Source organism: Sus scrofa, chromosome 14 (genome assembly GCF_000003025.6).
Source record: "Sus scrofa isolate TJ Tabasco breed Duroc chromosome 14, Sscrofa11.1, whole genome shotgun sequence".
Lineage (NCBI taxonomy): Eukaryota > Metazoa > Chordata > Mammalia > Artiodactyla > Suidae > Sus > Sus scrofa.
In genome coordinates this window covers 77,209,493-77,235,553 of record NC_010456.5, presented here as the reverse complement: position 1 = coordinate 77,235,553, position 26,061 = coordinate 77,209,493, and the positions used below count along the sequence as shown (strand labels likewise).

At 35.5% G+C, this 26,061-nt stretch overlaps 1 protein-coding gene across 3 annotated transcripts in view; it reads right to left on the bottom strand.

Moving 5' to 3' along the window:
• ADK (adenosine kinase) overlaps positions 1 to 26,061 on the bottom strand; it is a 484,515-nt gene that overhangs the window by 85,033 nt on the left and 373,421 nt on the right. For all 3 annotated transcript variants that reach the window (XM_003359240.4, XM_003359241.4, XM_021072588.1), the window contains exons 8-9: positions 12,479 to 12,514; positions 3,819 to 3,933 (exon numbers count right to left, since the gene is read on the bottom strand). In XM_003359240.4, the coding sequence (XP_003359288.1) occupies positions 3,819 to 3,933; positions 12,479 to 12,514 (151 nt within the window). The remainder of the gene's footprint in view (positions 1 to 3,818; positions 3,934 to 12,478; positions 12,515 to 26,061) is intronic.

The following is a 26,061-nucleotide window of genomic DNA, read 5'->3' as shown; positions in this document are numbered from 1 at the left end:
TCTAAAGAGAGTTCATTGCTAAGACAGGAAAGGACACATTATAGGAAGACAGCAATTCAGATAGTTATCAATGCAGGGTTACATTTTCATGACATTACTTTTCTGTCTTGTACAAATTAACAACATGGAGAGAAATTCCCTGGTAGATCAGTGGTCCTGGGAATTTCCACATGCCGCCGCCAAAAACCAAACGAAACATGGCTTTTCCTGTCGCAACAGTGAAAGATTATAGTACCTGGTACTTTTACTCATGATCTTCTTTGACTGGACTACCCTCCTTTATTTAAATCCTTCTTAAAATTCAAGGCTTAGCAAGGATATCAATGTATTTTGGGAACATAACTTAATATCTCTGAATTTGGTCTAAAAAATTACTTTTTTCTTTCTGTTTTACATACTTTTTTTTCAATTTGGTGACTTTTTTAATATAATGATTTTTATTTTTTTCCGTTATAGCTGGTTTACAATGTTCTGTCAATTTTGTACTGTACAGCATGGTGACCCATATTTTATATACTTTTTTTTTGTCTTTTTACTATTTCTTGGGCCACTCCCGTGGCATATGGAGGTTCCTAGGCTAGGGGTCGAATCGGAGCTGTAGCCACAGGCTAACGCCAGAGCCACAGCAATGCAGGATCCGAGCCGCGTCTGCAACCTACACCACAGCTCATGGCAACGCCGGATCCTTAACCTACTGAGCAAGGGCAAGGACCGAACCCACAACCTCATGGTTCCTAGTCGGATTCGTTAACCACTGCGCCACGATGGGAACTCCATATATACTTTTAACTATAGAAAATTTTAAACATATTTACAAGTGGAAGTAATAGCATAGTGACCATCCTTCATATATCCATCACCCGGCTTCCACCAATTATTAACTCATGAACAAATCTCATTTCACCTATAACCCAAATTCACTATTTACCACTCTGAATTATTCTGAAACATATATATCTGGAAATAAATTTCCGAATCTTGCTTTTGACAATTCTAAAATAAGAAAGCTGGAATACAATAATTCTAGGGTTCTTTCTCCCCACAATTTGACCATAATTAATTCTTTAACCCATTTTACCCTTATATAGTTAATTCAATAAAAATTTACTCCACATTCATATAATCTCTTTCCTCAAGCTTTACTGATCTCCTTCTTTCAGTCAATATAACTGTACAGTTTGCACAGTCTGTACCAATAATTAAGAAGTATAATTATACTTTGTTGTATTCATATTTTGATGTGTATTAATTTTATTTTCCAGTTAGATCTTTAAGGCTATCTTAAATTTCAGTGTTCAATAGAGTACTGAACAAAACAAAGGTAATCACTGCTATTGTTTATAATACTTATTAACTAAATGATTGATTTTAATCTTAATGATTCAGACAGTATTTAAAGGTTTTATTTTGTCTTTAATAGTAGGGAGTATCATATTGACAATATTACTCATTTTAATGAAAAGATATTTATTTACTAGATGAAATTTCTATTCTGTTTCTATGAGAGCTATTAAAGAGATGCCTGAGTAAAAACTGAAGTGAGGTTTTCTTCTTGAGGTTTAAAACTAAGGAAATAGCTTTTTTCTTTCCTTGTTTTTCCCTTCTTGCACCACACCCGCAGCATATGGAAGTTCCAGGGCTGGGGATCAAACTGGTGCCTGAAGAGAGACAAGCCAGATTACTAACCCACTGTGCCACAGTGGGAACTCCAGGAAATAACTTACTTCTGAATTTCATTTGCTTATAATGAGATAAATTTATTTTACTCAAACACAGGTATTTGGTAAATAAAATGTATCCCCCCCCGAAAAACATTTCTAGACTGACAATATCTCTAAAATATCAAAGTAAATAAACTAAATCAAAGTGGATTAACTCAACTTAATTTTAATAAATTAAATTCTTGGAAATGAAAGCTTTTCTACTAAGAGAAGACAGGTGTATTTATTAAAATAAAAAATGATGGATGTATAAATCAACTATAATAAAAAAATTTAAAAAAACCCAAGCAATAAAAGGTACATTTTCTCAAAATAGAACAAAGAGTCCTAAAATCTGTATGGAACCACAAAAGACCCTGAACAGCTAAAGCAATCTTAAGAAAAAGAACAAGGCTGGAGGCATCACACTTCCTGATTTCAAACAATATTACAAAGATAGAGTAATCAAAACAGTATGGTTATCAGTATAAAGGCAAACACACAGATCAATGGAACAGAATAGAGAACCCAGAAACAAACCCACACACATATCGTTAATTAATTTACGACAAAAGAGCCAAGCATATACAATGGGGAAGGGATAGTCTCTTTAATAAATGGTGCTGGGAAAACCAGACAGCCACATGCAAAAGAATAAAACTAGACCATTATCTTACAACCTACACAACATCACCTCAAATGGATGAAAGATTTGAAGGTAAGTCTTCAAACCAAAAAGCTCTTAGAAGTAAACAAAGGGAATAAGCCCTTACCATTGGTTTTGATGATGATTTTTTGGATTTCACAGCAAAAGCAAAGGCCAAAACAGCAATAATAAATAAGTGGGACTTCAAACTAAAAACACTTGTGTATAGCAAAGGAAACGATCAACGAAATGAAAAGAAAACCTAAGGAATGGGAGAAAAATATTTGCAAGTCATGTATCTGATAATAGGTTAACATCCAAATGTAAAAAGAACTCATACAACTCGAGTGAAAAACCAAATAATCCAATTAAAAAATGGGCAGAAGATCTGAATAGACATTTTTTCCAAAGAAAACAATAGATGGTCAACAATTACACAAAAAACTGCTCAACAGAACTAATTATCAGGAAAATAGAAATCAGAACCACAATGAGTTATCACCTCATACCTGTTAGAATGGCTATTACCAAAAAGATAGGAAAAAAATGTTGGCAAGGACATGGAGAAGAGGGAACCCTTATGCATTGTTGGTGGAAATGCAAATTGGTGCAGCTGCCATGGAAAACAGTATAGAGGCTCCTCAAAAAATTAAAAGTAGAATTATCATATGATCCAGCAATTCTACTTCTAGGTATTAATCCAAAGAAAAAGGAGAAACTCTAATTCAAAGAGATACCTGTATCCCCATGTTTGTTGTAGCATTATTTACAACAGCCAGGTCATGGAAACAACCTAAGTGTCCACTGATAGACACTTAGAATGGATAAAGAAAATGTGGTATACAAACACACACAGTAATATTATTATTCAGCTATAAAAAAGAAGGAATTTCTGGAGTTCCTGTCATGGCTCAGTGGTTAATGAATCTGACTAGGAGCCATGATTGCAGTGGGTTAAGGATACGGCATTGCCATGAGCTGTGGTGTAGGTCGCAGACCCAGCTCGGATCGGGCATTGCTGTGACTCTAGTGTAGGCCAGCGGCTACAGCTCCAAAAGATTAGAGCCCTAGCCTGGGAACCTCCATATGTCATGGGTGCAGCTCTAGGAAAAAGACAAAAAAAAAAAAAAAAAGAAAGAAGGAATTTCTGTCATCTGAAACAATATGGATGAAACTTTAGTGCGCTGTGCTAAGCAAAATAAATCAAACAAGGAAAGATAAATATTGTATGATCTCCCTTACATGTAGAACAAACAAACACACAAACAAACCCAAACTCACAGACACTGAGAATAGAAGGTGGATGCCTGAGATAGGAGTAGGGATAGGTGTGAGGGTAAGATAAATACGTTAAGGTAGTAAAAAAAGAAAAAGTACATTGTTTTGAATAACTGTGACAGAAATAATACAGACTTTTGTTATAATCATTAATCTCCATAATAATGGGTTTCTCCCCCAGTTTCCAATTGTACCTGTAGCCAGTATAGTGTCATCTCTCCCTTGGGTGAAAATCACAATTCGCTGCCTCTTCGAGTTCACCTTTGGCAGAGCTTGTGTCTTTTTGGCTATTTCTTTAATATCTTCAGTCTATTAATAGAAAGGAGGAAAAAATTCTCATAACCACTATAATAAACTAAAAGCAAATCAATATATTGTTCAAATTATGAGAGACCTGAACATCTGTTGAGAGTTATTTAGAAATTTTAACCACATACAAAAGTAAAGAGTACAATAATCTTTAAGGAATCCACCATCAAGTTCCAACATTTAAAATTTTTGATGAATCTTATTTCATCTTCATCTACCTGCCTTTTATATTATTATGAAGCAAATCTCAGAAACTATGTAATATCATAAGTAAATGCTTTAGTATTTCTTTCTTTCTTTTTTTGGGGGCCACACTAGAGGTATGTGGAAGTTCCTGGGCCGGGGATTGAACCCATGCTGCAGTTGCAATCTGTGCCACAGTTGTGGCAATGCTGGATCCTCAACCAGGTGCGCCACATGACAACTTCCTTTAGAATGAATTTCTGAACGATAAATACTCAAACATAACCATATCAACTATTATCATATTTTTAAAAGTTAACAATAATTTTAAAATATCAACACAAATCCAGTCAGTTTTCAAATTTCCAATAAGGAGAGATTTGTAAAAAGAGAATACTGAATTATTTTAGTGGTTAACAAAGCGTAATTATTGCTCATTCTGGAAATAATGCAGCTACTATAATGACAAAGTTTTCAGAGAATGAAAATAAGAGAAAGATGCTGTTTCCTAAAGAATTTTAAAAGACAAAGTTTAAAAAATTACAAATTAATTCTAGAAACCCTCATGCTATTTTTCATATCACATAGTCTTAGAAGTTTTACATACATAAATGTTCTGTCTTAAAATCTAACTCTTGAGTTATGGGTTATATTCTTAGAATCATGTTTTCAGCAATTTTAGATAATTTAAAAACCCATGTCTGAATTCAGTGGGACTCTAAAATTGTCCATGGTTTGGGGTTTTGGTGGTAGATTGCTCTATCACTGTGCAAAGTTGCAAATAGTTATGGAGAGAAAAACAAATGCCAGAGAGGAAATATGTCTGAATGTCATAAAGGAAATTAATTAGCATATATAGGATAGAAAAATTTAGGTAAATAAAGCAGACAAATCATATCCGTTACAGACAACATCAGAAACCATGACATTTTTAAAGGTATGACAATCTTTAGTGAAATATTTGTATGTTGTTTGTTCATGAGATACTTAAGAAATTCCAGATGATATATGAAGCTAAGCTTCTCCTATACCTAACACCATGATTCTAGAGAACTGTTCTTTCTGAAAAAAATAGCCACTTGTGGTAGGACAATGCTGCTGACCTTTCAAACATGCTGACTGAAAAAATTTCACTTTTGGTTGCTTATTTTAGAACAGGACTAAGACTGCACTCTGATAAGATAAGAAATTCCCTCAGTTTTAGGAGAAAGACTATTAGAAATGACTGGTAACAGCTGAAAGGACCTACCAAAATGCCAATGTCTTATAATAATATCTTCATTCTCTCAAATAAATATGTATGTTTAATTAAAACTACTCACATATACTCTCTCAATCTCCTTACGACACACATATTTTACTACTGTAGGATTTTTATTTATGATTGAGTATAGTTCATTTTTAGTAAAGATAAGAGGCAAGCTCCAGAAAATTTCACTTTATCATATTGGAGGCAGAATCTTATGCACGTACTGGATGTTTTTTAAATAGAGGTCCTTTTTTAAGGTGGTGTAAGGAATAAACTAAGAATGAGACTCAGGTGTCTTATACCAGTCTTGTGGGAAGATATATTTTTTGGTGGAAGCTTTGGTCACTTAATCAAAGAAACCATTTTTAATGTCTCAGATTAAATCTTATAAAAATGCAGTTCAAGACTGAAAGAAACTTTTCAAATATAAAAGATAAATCTTTACAGAAAGGTTAAGCCTATTCTATCTGTACCCAAATCCAAAGTTCATACAAAACCCCGTGTCCCTCCTGAATCACCTAATCTAGATTGTGGAACAGAAAAAAGGAAATTAGAGGAAAAAACTGGTGAAATCAGAATAAATTCTGTAGTTCAGTTACTGACACTGTATGAATGTTAATTTCCTGGTTTTGAGCATTATATCTTCAATATGTACAATGTTAGCATTAGCGGAAGCTGAGTGAAGAGTATCTGGAAATTCTCTGTACTATTTTTACAAATTGTCTGAATCTAAAATTGTTTCAAAATAAAAAGTTAAAAATAGATTTTGTGAGGATGAAAGAGGATAAGGCAAGTGAAAGAGCTTAACGCAATATTTAGCACATGCTAAGTACTTAATAAATATTAAGCCATTTCATCTATTGACTGCCATTTTAATACTTTCCAAAACTGTCAATTCCTGAGTTGCCTCAAACATCTCTAGAAAGGAGGGCCTCAAGAGTTTTGAGTATCAAAAATTTAATGATGGTATCTAATAAGGGGCAAGAAAGGGAAAAAAAAGAATAAGTAGAAGAAAGCTCATAAATTTAGCTGAGCTATGTATACAGAGCTATGAGCACTCTAAAGCACTCATTAAATCTTAACTACTGTTGGCAGTACACACCATTACTATATCCTCATTTTATAGATGAAGAAATTGAATCATGGAGAGGTTAAGTAACTTCTTAGGGTCATAAAATATACTAGAAGAAGAGCCAGGACTAGCACCCACAAAGTTTAACTCCAGGGATTACACTCTTCTATGTTATCCACAAATTATACTGCTTCTATGAATTTTGGCAACATGCTTTTTGTTGTTGTTCTCATAAAACTATAGCATGTTCATCCCAAATCATTTCAGCCACAAGTCACTGCTGATCTTGCACTTAACTGTAATATCTTTTTTCTTTATTATTCTGGCTTGTATTTATTTTACCCTCATGAATTTCAACTTCTGAATTTCCAGAATTACTCACTTAAAAATCTAATTTTCGGATTTCCTGTCATGGCACAGTGGAAACGGATCTGACTAGGAACCATGAGGTTGCGGGTTTGATCCCTAGTCTTGCTCAGTGGGTTGAGGATCTGGTGTTGCTGTGAGCTATGGTGTAGGACACAGACGTGGCTTGGATCTGGCGTTGCTGTGGCGTAGGCCAGCAGCAACAGCTCTGATTAGACCCCTAGCCTGGGAACCTCCATATATGCTGTGTGTGTGGCCCTAAAAAGACAAAAAAACCAAAAAACAAAAACAAACAAACAAAAAAAAACCTGATTTTTCTCTTCCAATATGTAAGAATGTGAGAAAGAAAGAAGTATGGTTTATAAACACAGAGCACCAGACTCAGAGATCTGAGCTCTGATCCTGGCTCCACTATGTACTAGCTATGTGACCTTGAACAAGTCATGTAGCTTATGGTTTCTGTTGAACTGACATGACAATAGATGCCTACCTACCTGCAGGGGTTTGTGTGAATATTAAATGTATTAATGATATGTTAGAAAAGATTTTCATAAACTGTGAATCATTTCATAAATGTTAAATTATGCTCTTATGTCACTGGTGATCATACACCTTAAATTTAGCATTGTTTTCCAAATTAAAGAATATATTCTCTTTATTCTTTATTTAATAAGCTGATAATATGTATGTTAAACAATATTGTCACAACCTACCTATTCCTTTACAAGACCAACTGTGGTGTTCACATACATTGCTTCACTTAACCATAGCATATACTGCTTTGTTTCCCAAATAGAAACTCCTGTAATAATTATGTTGTTTATATGATGTGTCAATCTCTGTCTTATCTCATACTACCTCCTTCTCACTTACTCCGTTACAGTCACATTGACCCCCTGTCAGTTCCCGGAGAACAGAGTACATTATGCTCTCTCTTGCCTTGGGGCCTATGTGCTCTGTTCCCTGTTTGAAATTTTTTTTCCCCTGTTGTTTTGCTTTTTTCTGTCATGCCTAGATATTTTTATTTTTCAAGTTTTACTTTCTCAGTCAGTCCAATGACCATCACAGTAGAATAGAAGCCCTCTGGCATTTTTTACTGTACATTCTGGTGATTTTTATCTTGTCGTCAGGGTCTATCAAAGTGGTAGCCACATAATGCTCAGTAAATATTTGTTAAATGCATAAGTGATTAAATAAAGAGAATTTGAAGACTATCTTATCCCTTTCTGCTAATCTATTTTTTTTTTTTTGGTCTTTTTGCTATTTCTTGGGCTGCTCCCGCACCATATGGAGGTTCCCAGGCTAGGGGTCGAATCGGAGCTGTAGCCACCGGCCTACGCCAAAGCCACAGCAACGCGGGATCTGAGCCGCGTCTGCGACCTACACCACAGCTCACGGCAACGCCGGATTGTTAACCCCACTGTCTGCTAATCTATTGTTTTAAAACTATCCTCTTCTGGGACTCAGTAACCTAAAAAAAGCAGTACTGAACTCTCTTAGCCAGCAGGACCCGACTTAGTATCTTATTACAGAAACTCTTGGTAATCATTCGCTGCATTCTTTGTATTTGTGAAGAATACAGGAAACTTGGAAAAATCTTGGAGAATTCTTTGGGAAAAAATGCCTCCTGAAACTGTGTACCTTCTATCTAGTACTGATTGTTGAAACTGTCTGTGATGATGTGTATGTGCTATTTACTCTGGGTCCAATATGGTAGTCCCTATCTATGCATACACTTGAAATGTGAACTAAATTTAAAAAATTTAATTTGATTATTTTATTTTTTTGGCCGCATATGTAGCATGTGTAAGTTCCCAGGCCAGGGACTGAACCTGTGCCATAACTATGATCTGTGCCACAGCTGTAGCAACACCAAATCCTTAACCTACTGCACCACAAGGGAACTTCCAAATTTTATTTAATTTTAATTTAAATAGCCACATATGGCTAGTGGATGCGTATTAGAGAGCACAATTCAGTACTTTCCTCTATCCCTTTTATTAGATGATAGAGTTGTCATTGGTCAGAAAAAGACTACAAGTCTGGAAGCCTCTGAGTAGTCATGGGCTCTGGGGAAAGTAGGAAAATGGATAAGAACTGCTTCATTTCCTCTATGCTGAGAAATAGTGTATCTTAGAGATCTAAAATAAGAAAATTAAAATTTGTTGCTTGGAGTAAAAGTGAATAAATGAACCAAGAGAAAAGGTATGAATTCTCTTCATCATTTGGCATACACTCTATTGCACTGAGAATGAAGATACAAAGATTATTTTTATTTAGGCTTTGGAGGTGTTTCTTCACCTTAATTTGAATCAATTTTCAATACTGCTTTTAAAAGGCTTCATAATGAATGGATATATGAATATGTATAACTGATTTATGTTGCTGTATACCTGAAACTAACACAATTTTGTAAGTCACCTTTACTCCAATAAAATTAAAAGTATATATAAACACTAAAAAAAAAAAAAGGCTTCATAATGAAACATGTTTTTAAGTACCTTATTTTTACTTAGGTTCTAAAAATACAAACTTTAATTGGCTCAGCTCAAGATAAGGTTGATTTAAAAACATGCTGTACTGTACAGTGGGAAAATAAAAAAAATTATTAAAAAAAAAATAAAAACATGCTGTAGTCTGAACCGATTTTCCAAAATAATAAAAGGCCTCATGAAACTTTTTACCCTAAGAATTGTCATTTTAAATTCTTAGCAGGTCTGTCATTTAAATCAGGCACTACGTAATCTTCCATATATATATATATTCCTCTCTCTTCTGCTTTGTGCTCAGCTCCAGTTTTTATCTCATTCTCCAGTGCCCTCCAAAGCTGTCTCCTCTTGAACTGAAAATTGCCCAATTCATTTTAAAGATTAAACATATTTTTTAAAAAAAGAAAGATTATCTAAAATTTGCAGAGAAGCTAAACAGAACATCAAAAACAATGCTGCTGAGGATATTTCCTGATGAATAGACACTGGTTATTTTTAGAGGCATTTGAATTGTTTTGTTAGCAGACAGATCACTAGTGGCAACACTCAGTGGCTTTGGGAACTGGTTGGGATTTATAATAGAAAATGAGGGTAGGACAGTGGACTTGTGGGAAGAAAAAAATGTTCACCTTTCCTTTCTCTTTAAATTTTTCATTTCTCTCCTCTCATTTATGCCCCAAATTAAGAAGTAAAATTAAAGTTGGGAAGAATAAGATACATGCAGACTTTGTCTAGTTTGTCACACTAGATTTGAGAGCAATGACACATTTCCATAGATATTAAACTGTTAAGTGATTTCTCCCTATTTGAGTCTTTAAAAATACCAAGTTTCAAATCTATGCTTTCATATTACTAATGGACTAAAGAAACTTTAATGATGTTTTAAAACCACTCAATTTCTCTAGAGAACATTCCATCCATGGATTATTTTTATTAACAATACTTACTTGAGGTCATTCTACTCATGGCTCTTACAGAATCTACAAAGCCTATAATACTTTGGGGAACCTATAAAGTGACACAGCACAATACAATCTAATATATCACTATCAATGTCACCTACAGAGGTATTTTGCTATGTTAGGAGGTAATAAGGTGTACTATTTATACAATCTAACATATCACTATCAGGGTCACCAACAGAGGCATTTTGCTACATCAGGAGGTAATAAGGTGTACTATTATAATCATCATCACTTTGTTTATATGCTATAATCAGTTATGGCAGATTTATGGTAAAAGAAACAATTCCAGAATCAATAAGTAAGAACTAATGGAACAGTTACTACGGTGCTGGTTACAATAAAAGAGACCAAGTAGTTTGTTGCTAAGACTGAATTTAAGCCAGACATAGTCAAAGCATGAAGCTCAATGGAGCAATAAAACTATGAATTAGTAAGGTTTAATAAACTATTAAAATTATTATTATTGAGGTGCTAGTGAGTCATGATTATTTGTTATACAGCATGTCATATTTCTAAGCATCTACAAAATTGGTTATTTTCTGGAACTAAATACATTTTAAAATGTTAGCACAAAAAACAGGACACAAGTTTTTATCTTTGGAGAATTTTGAGGTAACAATAGAGAATGTCAGCTGTTAATACTGAAATTTAATGTCAGTGAAACTTTAAAAAACATAACTGAAAACATTTACTTATAGTCTCATGATCAAAACATTTGACTTTTAAATTGAATAGTCCCCTGATTACATTTAATTCTGTATCTCAATTGCCAGTTTGGGAAATTACAAAGTGAGACTTAAATGAGATAAAAATTACTTGGAAATCTTTATTCCTTCTTCTTCATGTGACTCAACCTCATATTCATGAGAATATGTTAAAACAAAAAAAGCAAGCGCCTGAGAAACCATCATAGTTCCCATTAATTGAGCATTATGAAGCAGAGTTTACTACTCCGATAGAGGGTTTTCTCGTAGGACCTTGGGAATAGAATACTTATTCCACATGCTCGCTGCCTTTCTCCTAGAAAAGGAAACTCCATAGCTGCTTGTCAAACCCCATGACCAGGATAACATACATAAGTATTACTTCAGTGCTTGATAATGAATCTGCCTTTAGTATATTTAAGTAACAGTTTCATCACGAATCCATAGAACATCTTTCTCTAAGGAGTTCAAGCTCTAAGTGAGCTTACTAATACAGCCAATCAATGCTCACAGGTTCAGTAGATGGTAGACAATACTGAGTATGCAAATAAGGAGAGCTATACATTCCAGCTCTAGTCAGATTAAATTTTAAAAAATTACAACCATGAAACATCCCAAGTTGCTGTATAGAATACAGTATCCTACATAGCTCTGGCTAAATAAATATGATACTCATAAAACTCAAAAACTCAGGTAATTCTCTAACAATTAACCTGCGTTTGGATTAGCCACTGTTTTCTAACAATCGATTGGAAGTTGGATATTACATAGGTAAAAACATTTTATTGTCTGTTGTCTTAATTTTGCCAACAATAACCACATGGAATTTGGAATTTTGACAGAATAATACTTCTATCAGGAAAATAGAATGAGGACCTGGAAATTAAAGCAATTGTCAATATTTTGTTTCAGAAAACTTATGAGCTTTATGTTATCAAAAAAAAAAAAAGAAGAAGAAGAAGAAGAAAAAGAGAAGGAAAAAAAGAGATTCAAACAGGAAGTTTATATGGGCATGATCCAAATTAATCAGTTCCTAACAACCGTTAAGTACAACCTTTTGGAAATTAATTTACATAATGATAATCTACATGTGGTAGGGTTGAAATTATTTAAACGACATTATATTTCACTATTTAGTCTTGCTCCACCACTGCTTTAGCAGTGAATCCTTATGAAATGTAATGCAGCTAATGAGGTAGCTTTTTAACTGAACAAACTGACAGGCCCCATATCTGCAGAGGCAGCTTGAAACCGTGCCCAACCTCTTGGCTTCCCAAGAGGCTTTTCAAAATTCAATAAATAACATCTGTAGGCGATGTTGGGTGCAGACCTAGCAGAGTGCGTCATAACACTGTGCTGGCAGAACAAAGAAACCATGACGACTGCCAAGTTTCCATGGCAACTGCTGCGAGGCTCTGAGAGTATAATAGCACATCAATCACTGTCCAAAAGAACTTCATTATCAGCTAGAAAAAACCTTTAGGATCTGTTTAGTGTGCAATTGTGGGTTAACTCACCTCAAAGCCTTGCTCTCTAGCAAAAGTGGCAGCTTCCTGAAATAAAAAAAAAAGAACAGTTAATTATAAAGTGCTAGGTAATGAAGAAATAATCCATTTTGAAACTCATTCAAATAGTCTTCTTTTTACACAATTATCTCAATATACCCACATAGTTCATTTTTTATTCTTATACCAAAAAAAAAAAAGATTTCTTTTTTCCTTGACATAGAAAAAAAGGCAGCATAATGTCAACACACTTCACAAGTTGAAATAAAGAAGATGTAGTACATGTTTTCACTGTAGCTGTCACCATGAGTTCAGGTGTTTTGACCCCAGCAAAGAAAGAAAATCATTTGAAACTTTAGGAAGATGCTGATGGTTGTTTTTAATTAAAACAATGCCTTTCAGAAAGCTCTTCTGTAGAGAAGTCTGCTAATAAATGTATAGATTCAGAAAAAACACCATTTTGCAATCACTAGTGAAATTTATTTAGGCAAACATCATCAATGGATGCTAAAAGTATCAAAGATTACATGCTAGTCAAGGGGAGCAAAGAGTAACTTTATAATGGAAGGTCAAGCTGTCGTCACTTTAACCCAACTATCAATGCTACTATCACTCATCATTAATAATGGTATCACCAAATATAATGTGTCTTCTGTTATGATGCAGTATGTATCACATATAAAGCTTTTAACATGAATTATTCAAAACTTTAATTCAGTATCTCACAGTCTATAGGAAATACAGAGGATAGAAGAACAAGTTAAATGATACACTGAGAAAGCAAATGGACACTATACAGGACAAGTAGGTTGGTCTTTTCAATAAGTCAATGTCATGATCAAGTGGGGAGGGGGAAAATGACCAGGACTAATGTATAGTCCTTAAATGGAAACTGTTTTGAACAAACTAGCTATAAAATATATTTTGAGACAAGTGGAGAAATGTGATTATGAAATGGGAATTAGATAATATTAGGAATTACCAATTAGATAAGGAAGATGTCCTTGATTTTTAGAGATGTATTCTGAAGTATGTGGGGATAAAATAGGATATATACAATTTATTTTAGAAAACTTAAAAAAAATGGTAATGATTAAATCTATACGTATTCAGTATTTTTGGTTTTTTGCTTGTTTGAAAATTTTTGTTATAAAAAGTCTAATAACTACCCTTTTGTTTCCTTTTGATATAACATGACAAGGTAACAAATGTTGAACATTTAAAAAATAGTTAAAAAATTTTAAACACAATGTTTTTCTAGATATTAAATATCTTAAGGGTATAATCTGATGAACATTATTTTCTACCCTAATGCCCTTATAATAGGTTATCAAATGACAAAAAACACATCTGTGTAACCAAATTCTTTCCCTTTCTTCACTCTCCGCTTTGTGCATATATTTTAATTTTAGTACAAATATAGAAAATGGTGGAATATTACTTTTCAATTCCACTTCCCTCTTGAAAACGGAAAAAAAAAAAAACTGCAGACAACTGTCAAGAGCCTCTACATCTTAACTTACATTCCTCCAAAATTATCTTTGCCAAGAGATATTAATAGAAGGATGGGATGTGAGCCTGAGTAGTGAGCAGATCCAATGCAACTGAAACGACGGCTGCACCAAACCATGTAAGGCAGAAAGCACAGTTACAGTCTCCAGCACAAATCTGGGTACTATCTATGTGTTGAGGAAAACATGGGGGAAAAAAGTGTATATGCACTTATGGTCCAAGATACTAATACCCTATAAGTTTAAAGAAACAATTTTAAGGTTTGAAAAGGTCTAAATGGATGATTACATCTAAACACTGAAGTTAATAGAAAGTAATAGGCTGAAAGGACAACTCCTAGGCTGTTCACCTGAGAAGCATAAAGCTGATTGAGTTAATCTTAGTTGATGTAGAAAAAAAAATTGAATTATGATCTTGACAATTGGTGCAAGCAAGCTTAGCCTCTTTGACAATTTACTTACAAGAGAATCTTGTATACCACAGAGTCAATAATATTTGCTAGTCTGTACATCAAGGAAAAGGATAAGGTTTGAAAGATATCAAGGTAGAAGTCTTCCAAGCTGTCCCAGTTCAAGAAATAACCAAGCTAATTGCTATATGAAAAAGACAACTAAAAAGCTCTTCAAGAGCTACTTATAGTGATTTCATCTGAGAAATGAAAGAAGCCTAGAGCACTTGTAAGACAAAGTTAATGTGAAGGATTTGTATGACTAAAATTGCACTAAGACATAAAAACTTAAAATTCTAATACAGTAGTGAAGTTGTCTTTTTTAATGTCCAGTTTTGCTCATACAAATGTAAGAAACAATTAATTGTGATCTGTTATGGTAATAGTCTTTACGGAATATTGGTCCTAGGACACTTTCGACATCTGTAATACGTACAACATATTTATGACTGAGTGAATGCTGAAGAAAAGTCAACTCAATTTTCTCTCTTAGCGCCCCCTCCTCACACAGGTTTGCAGAGCTGTGCCCTATCGCTGAAAAGCTAAGCACTTGTTCTAGGGCTTAAAAAGATCTTATCTTCTGACTTCCTCCCACCTTCCTTTGATCTTGGGCTGGTGCCCCCAGTCACTCCATTAGAGAAGGCAGCTGGCTCACATCACTGCAGACTTTCCCACAGCTAACCTCTGATCTGAAGGTGTTTGTAGATACAGTGATGGAACAACATTTATTTTTCCCTCACAGCAAAACAAATAAAACAACACAGAAAAACAGTTTGACCCAGTAAGAATTTTAAGCAGAATTTTAGTCCTCAGATTCACTCACTGCATGGAGGAGGAGAAAGAAAAGGCATTAGGTCAGAAGTCAGGGCATAAATGGTGGGCAGAATAGTAAGGCAGGTCCCAAATATAGGGGTAATTCCAAGTGAACTGATCACGCTAAATTGAAAAGGACTTTTTAGCGTGCCTTCGCAGTAAAAGTGAGAAAAGAAAACAAGCAAGTCCCCATCTGTGCTGCCCCAGGGCGCCACGTACTGAGTTTCACAAATCTAATGAAGCAGTCAGGTTAAAATCCAACCACAGAGTGGATGTGACATGTGGCGAACAGCTAGGGTTAGAATAGAGAAGCAGGGCGGTTCCTAATGCAGGTGATTATCCATGTGATAATCATTATATTTACAGGCTTTCCATTTTAGATCTGACATCAAAAATCACAAAGGAGGAGGGATTAAGGAAATAAACAACCTACACAGAGGCTTTCCTGCTCCCCTGAGAGTGTGGCGCTTTCATTCATGCATGACAAGCAACAAAAGCAAAACCAAACAGGCCAGGAGAGTATTTCTGAGAAGGCTGGATTTCACATTAACACTTCTTTCCATTTTGATAACTTTCACTATTATTCAGTTTCTCATACAGGGCGCATTTTCCAAATCAGTTCCCATTGTTGTCTATGCTATAATACAGTATCATTTTTGGTTTCCAATGAATGATACTTACATAATATGTCTTTTACAACAACAAAGTCATTTTTTCCTTCCTGGAATTGAGTGTTATGAATAAAATGACATGTAATTAAAGTCTTAGACTCTCATCTACATCACACTATTTAGGATTTGCAGTAGGCTTGCTGCTTCACCAACCAGGCTAAAAGGATGAAACAACTGGTTTTTTGAGTAGAGACTTAAAAAAAAGCTGAAATTCACAGTTAATGAAAACTATGGAATACTTACATTAAGAGCTATTTAAAGGGATTAGCAAGCTACTACTAAAAAGCACAATCCTCAGATTATACAGGAAAGGAAGGAAAAACTCAAGTGTGTGTCTGTGTATATGAAAGGTGACTATTTCCTGTACATTCAAGTCAGAAGAAAAGTATTTTCTCTGCATTTTGTCTGATAACACCACAATTTTACTTTATACAGAATTATCTGTAATCACCATTAAATTAACACCATAACTAGTCCATACCATTTTTATAATTAGCTGTCACCAGTTATACAGAAATACAAATGTCTTCTATATTTTGACCATATACCCTGAGACTGCCAAATTCACTTTTTAGTTGTAGGGACTACATACTTTAGCTTTTAAAAAGAAAGACGTTCCTACTAACCATACCACAAAGTTATTTATTTATTTTTTGGGAGGTCTTTTTGTCTTTTCTTTTTAGGGTCACACCTGGGGCACGTGGAGGGTCCAATCAGAGCTGCAGCCGCTGGCCTACGCCATGGCCACAGCAAGGCAGAATCTGAGCTGCATCTGCAACCTACACCACATCTCATGCCGGATCCTTAACCCACTGAGTGAGGCCAGGGATGGAACCCGCGTCCTCAGGGATGCCAGTCAGGTTTGCTCACTTCTGAGCCACGTTGGGAACTCCCCCACGAAGTTATTTTAAGAAGTTAGTAAGGAGTTCCCGACTGGGGCAGCAGAAACGAATTAGAATTATTAGAATTATTATTGGCTTGCATATGTTACCACCCTACTTTTTGATGTCAGACATGAGGGGTCCTGCATATAGGCTGAAACTTCATGGACTGAAGCAAAAAAGGGAGAGGATACAACTTAGGACCAAAGAAAGCAGCCCATCCATTCAAAACAAACTATTTTGTTACTCCAATACAAACAGGGAGCAGAAAATTCACTGGGAGTTCCCAAGGTCTTCACCTAAGTCATAGGAGTCCAGAGCTTTGGGAAGAGCCAAGGGAGAATGGAGCCACCAAACCAGTTCTGCTGTTTTGTTTGTTCATCTCCCCATCCAAATAGTATTTATTCTGCAAGGAGAGTTTTAGGCTAACAGATACTATTATGCTAGAGGTGTATCACTGCAACAGCTGTTGCAAACCTTATAATGGTATTAGATTTTGACTTCATAACATTTGAAACAATACTGTAAATTCTTAATGGTGCAGCATCCATGAGAGTCTAAGATGGAATGTTATCTATGTTTGCCTTTCTCTCTATAAATCTGTGTAAGGAATCTCTCTATATAAAATTCATAAATTTGTACATACATAGAGATGTATAATGCTTCCTTTGAATGGCTTTAAATGCCAAACAGCACTGGTCAGGAGGAAGTTATAGCCAAATGGAAAGCGTATAGGGCTTAGAATCAGAAGACTTATACTAAGGTTGCAAGTTTTACAGCTCATTTCATTATATAATCTTGAACAAGTCACTCAATATATCAGTTTATATCACTAAAACTGAGGCTAACAAAACTTACTGAATTGTTGCTAGGAGTCAATAAAATATTTCATGTGGAATTGTAAAATCATTTTACTTACTGAATTCAGCTCTTGGTAAGACTTGAGAATAATTTAAACAATTGAATTTCAGAGCATCCAGACTACATTCAATGATTTTTCCCATCTGTGGATCATGTGTATAGTGGGAAACCTCCAAATTGGTTGCCTACTACAATGACTGGTTGTGTTCAAATCTTTGTGCAGACCCCTTCCCTTGGAGTCTAGGTAGGACCTAGTGACTTGCTTCTAAAAAATACATGACACAAGTGATGGGATGTCTTGTTCATCCATCTACACTCACTCTCTCAGTTCTCACTCTAGAGGAAATAAGCTGCCATGCTGTGCAGCAGCCATGACTAACGACCAGAGAGGATCTGAGGCTTGCCAACACTCATGTGCGTGAGCCTGGAAGTGAGTCCTCTCCAAGCAGTAATATGACTATAGCACTAGCTGACATCTTGATTACAGCCTTACAAGGGACTCTGATTCAGAGGCACCAAACCAAGCTGTGCCGATTCCCTATCCACATTTTATACAAGAGGAACCTAAGCTTAGAGAGGTTAACATGGCCCAACTCAGACATCTTCTCATTCAGACCATGCTAATCCTTAAAGAAATCCTCACAAAAATTAAATCAAAGCAAGTGTGGTTAACAGATCAATAACAGGATGAGCAAATTCTGTAAAGAGCATTTAGATATATACTATCTAAAGGTTTTGTATACCTGATTATGATTAATCATTTCTTGGCTGACGTAGTGATACACCTCTAAGTCATGATGACATTAGAACTATGTGGTGTTTATTTTTTTTTCCTACAGCATATTATAAAGACTTACATTGCTTAAGCCTCTAGGTATTTCTTCATACTATCTATCCCTTGGACTATGAATTACCTTTTCTTTATGCTACCTACAAAATCATTTATATATTTTCTTATGAGATTGCATTAATGTTATACTATTTTTAATAGTAAACTATTTCTGATGAGGAACAGTTTTCATCTGTAAATAAACGAAAGCTAAAGAAAATCATTAAGTAAAATATAAGCCTAGGAAATCCCTTTTAAAATAAATTTCATTCATGAAAATATCTGAACTGGCTTTTTCCAAAGAGTATAACATACAACTTTTTGGAGATTTTCAACCTGTACTCTGACATTTATTACCATATGCTTCCTGTCTGCAGAATGCTGAATAGAAATATTATTTAACATTTATTGAGTGCCAAAAACTCTGTGGGGCAATGTATAAGCTATAAAGACATGCATGGCCCCATTCAATAAGTTTATAATAAAAATTAGATTGACAGTTTATAAACTATACCTCCATAAACATGACTGAAAAAAACATTAAGCAGCTAAATTACAAGTCAAAAAAATTAGGTTTAGTTTAGAACATACTTAACCCTCACATAGTGATTTATTAGGTGATTTATCAAGGAGTCATGCATTACCACCTTTATGCATATTTAATGATGGTAACTAAAGGAAAACAAGGTTAGGAAAAGTGAGTCATCAAAATTTGACTGACTAGCTATTTAGGCTAATTTATATATCAATTCAAGTTTTTAAGTTGCTGAAGAAAGAAAAGACAGATAATAGCATAAGAACATTATCAGGTAGCAGGCCTCTTAGTGGGTATTTTATTTCCACTTGTAATGAGATAAAATGTACTTGGCACAATGATGCCACTCAACAAATGTCAATTATTTTCCTTATTTCATCTGATTTTCATGAAAATTCCACTAAATAGGTATTCTTCTCCTCTCACAGATGAAAATCTTAGGGTTCAAAGAGATGAAAGATGTCTAAGACCAACTAGCAGGTAATTGTGATAGACAGTGCTTGGATCTGAGGCTTTCTGAATGGTTTGTGTTGGTCTGCTCCTGATGAACTCTTTTAGCTTTCATTTGCCTAAGAAAGTCTTTATCTCACTTTCATTTTTGAAAGATATTTTTGCTAGGTATAGAATTCTAGGTTGACAATTTTTTCTCTCAGTGTTCTGAGGACAGCTGGCATTATTTCAGGTGTATCTCTGTCTTTGTTTCTCTGTATATAAAGTGTCTTTTAAAAAATCTGTCTCCTTTTAAGACAGTAAAAGACAGAATAAATAACCAAGTCTTACAATTTTATTTATTTTTTGGCCACACCTATGGCATGCAGAAGTTCCTGGGACAGGGATCAAACCAACACCACAGCAGTGACCCAAGCCCACAGCAGTGACAACACTGGATCATTATCTGCTAGGTCACCAGAGCACTCCAAGTTTTACAATTTTAGACATATGTTTATGTTGGGCAATGAAAAAGGCACTACTGATCAGTGAGAAACATTAGACAAAAGAGAGGAGGGGAAGACCTCAGGGTGGGGAAAAACTAGCATTCTTGTTAAGTGCATTTCTAATAATTCCTTTTTGTCAAATGTGCACCAGTGCCCTTTATATTTCCCATATCCCATGGATGAAGCTTCCTAAAGTGCCAAGGTGTGAAAATCACTACCATTTAAACCCCACCCTTGATGGCCCCTCTAATGACTCTGTGCAGAACCTATCACAAAAGCTCCTCTATTCTCTGAATTCTCCCTCTAGTGGTGGGAGAAAAAGACAATTCCTTTCAAAGTCAGAATTTTTAACCTACAGCTATGTACCTAATGCATCTTATTAAAATATCACCAATAACCAGTATTATTTTCTTCCTTCTTCCCAGGTGACTCAAAATAATTATGCACAGAGTATACTGTAAGCTGCTGTCTTAGAAATAAAACTGATATAGATAGAATTAGAATCTTCACAATGGCCAGTGAGAAGTAGTAAGGATAGCCATGGCAATAACAATCAACACAGGTCTTTCAAGGAAAACACACAAACACACAGTACACACACACACACCAAAAATAAAACTACAAAGAAGTCAAAGTAAAAAATCTAATGTGCATGAAAAGGAAATCAGCCAAATGCCCATATCAGGCTATTAAAAAAACAATCAGAGAAAGATGATAGAAACCACACAATAGAACATGTGGCAAGTACTCCATAAATGTTTAATTGAAAGCACGATTCACCTACCTTTGCTTTGTGATAAATAGGCTTAAAAAGATTATTTTTGGGAGTTCGTACTTTTTTGGCAGTTCCCACTGTTGTGCAGTGGGTTAAGAATCCAATTGTGTGGCTTGGGTTGCTGTGGAGGTGAGGGTTTGATCCCCCAGCCTGGTGCAATGGGTTAAAGAATCTGGCATTGCTGTAACTGTGTCTCAGAATTCAATCCATGGCCCAGGAACTTCCACATGCCTCAGGTGTGGCCATAAAAATAAAAAAAAAAAAATTCTTTTAATTAAAAAAAAATTACTTTTTTTTGGACTACACTCAAAAAGCATGTGGAAGTGCCAGGGCCAGGGATGGATCCCACACCACAGCAGCAACCTGAGCTGCTGCAGTGACAATGCCAGATCCTTAACCCACTGAGCCAAGAGAACTCCCTAAAAAGATTACTTCTGAAAAGCTAGTATTGTACTTGATAATGAAATGGAGCCAATCATCTTAGTCGACAAACCAGAATCAAGATGTCTCCATCTTTCTACCTCACAAACCTTTTGTCAGAATCTGAGATAACACATTACCCAATCCTAGTGCTTGACTGTGTATTTTGTGGTCTTTGTAACAAAGTTATAAGTTTTCATTAGATATCAACAACACTTTGGGAAATGAAGGTAATATAGCACAAAGATAGCAATGAAGTACTGGCGTTTTTATTGTACCGTATATTATAAAGTGATTGTGCTAACAGATGAAACTTTTTAAAAGCAATTTTGACTTACTGTATACAGTATGACAAGATGGCTTCTACCCACATCCATTTCAGAAATATCATTGGTAACCAACCTTATTATTAGTCTTTTTCCTTGGCCTTTTTTGTAATAGGACTCCATGTCTTTTCTAGAGGGATGTAGGATTTCTGCAGTGTAATATTTAGGAATAATTATTTTAAGAAATAAAATGAGTACCCATTTCCTTCTATTTCTGTGGAGGTTTAATTTCAATCCCTCTCCAAATTTCTTTGCATCACTAATTACTGTTCATTTCCTGAGTAAATATTTTCCCTCTTCAAGTCTTTGGTCAGTTTTTCCCACTTACTCCTGCATTTTAAGCCCTATTGTTTGGATTTATCCAACAGCAGAAAAAAATGAGACTTTTTTTGATGCTTAGAGTTTGAATTTTTCCACCCTCTCCTAGAAACACTCCTCTACTTCTCTTTTGCATATTTTCTTTCCCTTTCACTCTTACTTTTCTATTGATTATCTTCTCTCTCATCTGTTAAAACCCCTAAATAATGTCTTTGCTAGAAATTCAGTTTCTCTTATATACATATTTTTTCATTTTGGCTACCCCACAGCACATGGAGTTCTCAGGCCAGGGATCAGATGATCAAATCATGGTCTTGACTCACACTGCACCTGCAGCAATGCCAGATCCTTCAACCCACCATGGAAGGCCAGGGATCAAACCTGTGTCCTGGCACTGCAGAGACGCCGCCAAGATTGCTGTGCCACAGTGAGAACTCGCATGTTTTAGTTTCTCCCTTTATAATTTTTAGATGTAATTTCCTTTATTCCTTTCATTTGATATCATCCTCAGATATCTTGCCTTCCCTTCCAGAGTCCCTTTGACACTTTCTTTCTCATTGCATCTGACACCTTCCAAGTTCTGCCAAGTACATTTTATAAGCACAAGGCCTAAAACACCTATAGCCTTGTTTCCATTCTTACTGACAAAAACCTAGGTCTGGCCTATATGACCTCTTGCCTAGATTACTGCTATACTCTCTTAACTAGTCTCAAGAACCAGTCACACTCAGTTTGAAAATGTCTTTGTTCCCGACCATTAGATCCACCTTCTTAAATATCAACTCTGATTAGCCTTTGTTCACAAAGCTACCCACTGCTTCCTGATAAAAGACCCAGTTCCACAGCCTGACTTTCAAAGGGTCCTCAATAAAGTGTCCCTACTTTTCCTTTCTAGCCTGATCTTTTGCTATTCCCTTGTACATGTACCAGATGCCACTCAAACTAGAATATTTGCTATTCTCTGAAAATGCCCCAAGCCTTTTTGCCTTCATGCTACCTTGCCCATGTAGGCACTAAATGAATTAGAATATCCTTCAACCACCCTTGTCAAAATCCTACCAATCCCTCCAGGGTTAGTGCAGCCATCTTCTGCTTAATGGAACTTTTCTTGAATTGTTCATGGTCTCTCCTTTTTCACCTCCAGAAGTGGCTTTCTGCATTGCAGAAGACTTTTGCTTAATTCTTAACAGTTTCTTTTATGGTAATTACGTACAGATTGGAAACATAGTTATTTGTACAGACATCTTATCTCTCCTACTAGATTATAAATTCTTAGCGCAGAAACTCATTTTTACTTTGAATGCTCAAAGCATCTAACATATTGCTTTGCCCAGAATAGATAATAAATCCTTGTTGATTTACCAAATGATAAGGATGAAGCATTCACCTACATTAAGCAAAGAAGAAATAGCTCTGAATTAGATCAACTTTGACTTGATTTGTTGTGGTTCATATTTTGATTTTAGTGATCTTAGTGATCTATAAATTTCTCTATTATGCCATTTCTTGCATTGCATTATAATTTTTTTACATGGGCTTATTTCCCCCCTTAGTTTATGAGCTTCTTGAGAACTAAGTTTTATATTATATTCTAGAATTGTGCCTCATACAAAGTATGAATTAAATAAATATGTGTTGTAATGAGTTAAACTCATTTTAAAAGGTAAAAGGTCTTTCTACTCAGGTATACTAGGATTTTCTAGAATAAGAACTAAGATTTGGCTAAAAACTTAGTAAATTGCTGGCCTGATGTGTTCTGTCAGAATATTCATGCAGTCTGTACTGTGTACCATTTCTGCAGTTGTCCTGCTCTAGGAAGTTACCATAAAGGATTTTGGCATTTGTCTCTTTTCCAAGAATCACACAAATAATCAGGGAAATAGTTTTCCCTGGAAGAATATTTAACTCAGAAATTTTAAATTATACTTTCAAAGACACACACATACTACTTATGATAGAAGTAGCATGAATGCAAAAAAAAAAAAAAAGACAAAGAATAACTAAGCAAAACCCATAAAACACTCTCCTACATACAGAATAAATAACAGGGTTAAATACTAAGTCCTGACTCAGTTTGAGGACTTGGTAAGTTATCACTAAGGGCAATTTTATGACAAGCTTCATTTTACTTGCTGACATGCAAGATAACTAGAGAGTTTATATATGTGGGATAGAAACACAGGTCTAAATGTACTTATAACCAACAATAACACTCTATGGTACATTCCACAACTTTAAAATGACCCTGTTTTTTAACTCTAGCAAATAAATGCTCATACTTCCAATGTAATATATGTCATTTTCTCACTGTCAGTGTACATATCACTATAGATCCACCACATGTGTAGCTTAAGGCCCAATGCTAAATTTTCTTATTTCATTTTCTCTCTCTCTTTTTTTTTTTTGTCTTTTTGTATTTTTAGGGCCACATCTGTGGCATATGGAGGTTCCCAGGCTAGGAGTCTAATCAGAAGTACAGCTGCCAGTCTACGCCATAGTCACAGCAACTCGGGAGCTGAGCCGCGCCTGCAACCTACACCACAGCTTACGGCAATGCCAGATCCTTAACTCAGTGAGGCCAGAGGTCAAACCTGTAACCTCATGGTTACTAGCTGGGTTCGTTAACCACTGAGCCATGATGGGAAATCCTAACTTTTCTTTTCTTTTTTTTTTTTTTTTGGGCCGCACCTGAGGCGTACAGAGGTTCCCAGGCTAGGCGTCTAATTGGAGCTATAGCTGCTGGCCACAGCAACCCAGGATCTGAGCTGAGTTTGTGACCTACACTGCAGGTCACAGCAAGGGCAGATCCTTAACCCACTGAGCGAGGCCAGGGATCAAACCTGCAACCTCATGGTTCCTAGTTGGGATTCATTTCCGATGCACCACGATGGGAACTCCCGAACTTTTCTTATTTCAAATGAAGAGATTATATACATAAATTGACTTTATGTGTTAAGTGTTCCAAGGACAAGATCTGATTTGGATAGCGAACCCCTTCAAAACAGAAGCTAGGAGCAATGGTGACAACCTAAAAAACTTGTGAAAGGCGTGATCTGATTTACATCTCTAGTTCATATGCCTTATACCTCGCAAACAAGGAAAGTCAATTTTTGAACAGCCAGAGTAGATTACAGATGGTTTAGATACAAAAGGGGCCCACCTGAGATATACTCACCAACCCAACAGCACCTGGTAATGAGGCAGTATTGGATTAGCAGTAGCAGGAATGGAGGCAAGGAGTCTGGGTTTAGGAGTGGACTGTTGCTGGGGAGGACACTGTATCTTCCACTTCCACTCAAACAGAATAACTCACTATGACACCACCCTGGTTAATCTTGATGTGGACAGCCAACACTCAACAATGGTTTTGTTGCTACAGAGATTTTCAGCTATCAATAACTCTTCTTTCTGCTTTGACACCTTTATGCTGTCCTCTGCTAGTCAACAGCTGACTGTACTCTGTTTTGCTTTTTTTGAACGGATAGCAAGGGAAGTCAAGAGTCATAAAAAAGGAACAGTGCATTATTGAGAAAGAAACATTTAAACAGCTTATCTGAAAGAATACTAATAGTGTGGAGGTCTATTTAATGTTTTTTTTCAGGAGCTCCCTAAATTACTCAGTGTACTGTCTGGCACAGTGTCTGAAAACATAGCTGCCACAGAAAAATGGCATACTTTCCCCTGTAACTGTGAAAGAATAATATGTACTCTTGTTAGTATCCCCAAAGCAAAACATACACATTGTATATTCTACAGGTGTTGGCTAAAATGTGAAATTTGATAACTGTAATAGGTTCAGAACTGGCATTCATAGTTGATGAGTATTTCTAGCCTTCATGTAACCACCATGATAATGTTAGTCAGATTGGCTCAGTAGCTGTTGGATCTTTCTTGGTTGTGATGACCTGGATAGATTTTTGATTATCTGTTACAGGAATTAAAGGGGGGGTAGCAATAACTATCTTCCATCTGCTTTGAGAATTTTAGCAACCAATAAACATCTTAGATATAATTTATTTCCATAGATTTATAGTACCTGCTAGATTCATATGATTAATCAAAAATAAGGAAAGAAGAATTAAGATGAAAGCAAAAATTAATTTCAGGCGAAGGTGTATGTAAGGAAGGACAGTGAGTTACAGAAAACGAGAGGTGTGTCCTGAGAATAATAAGTGGTCCAATTTGGGCAGATCATAAGGGAGGAGTAGAGGCATAGAAAGCATTAAGATGGGAAAGGCAGGTTTACTCTGTAATGAGTTAGGAGACTGGAC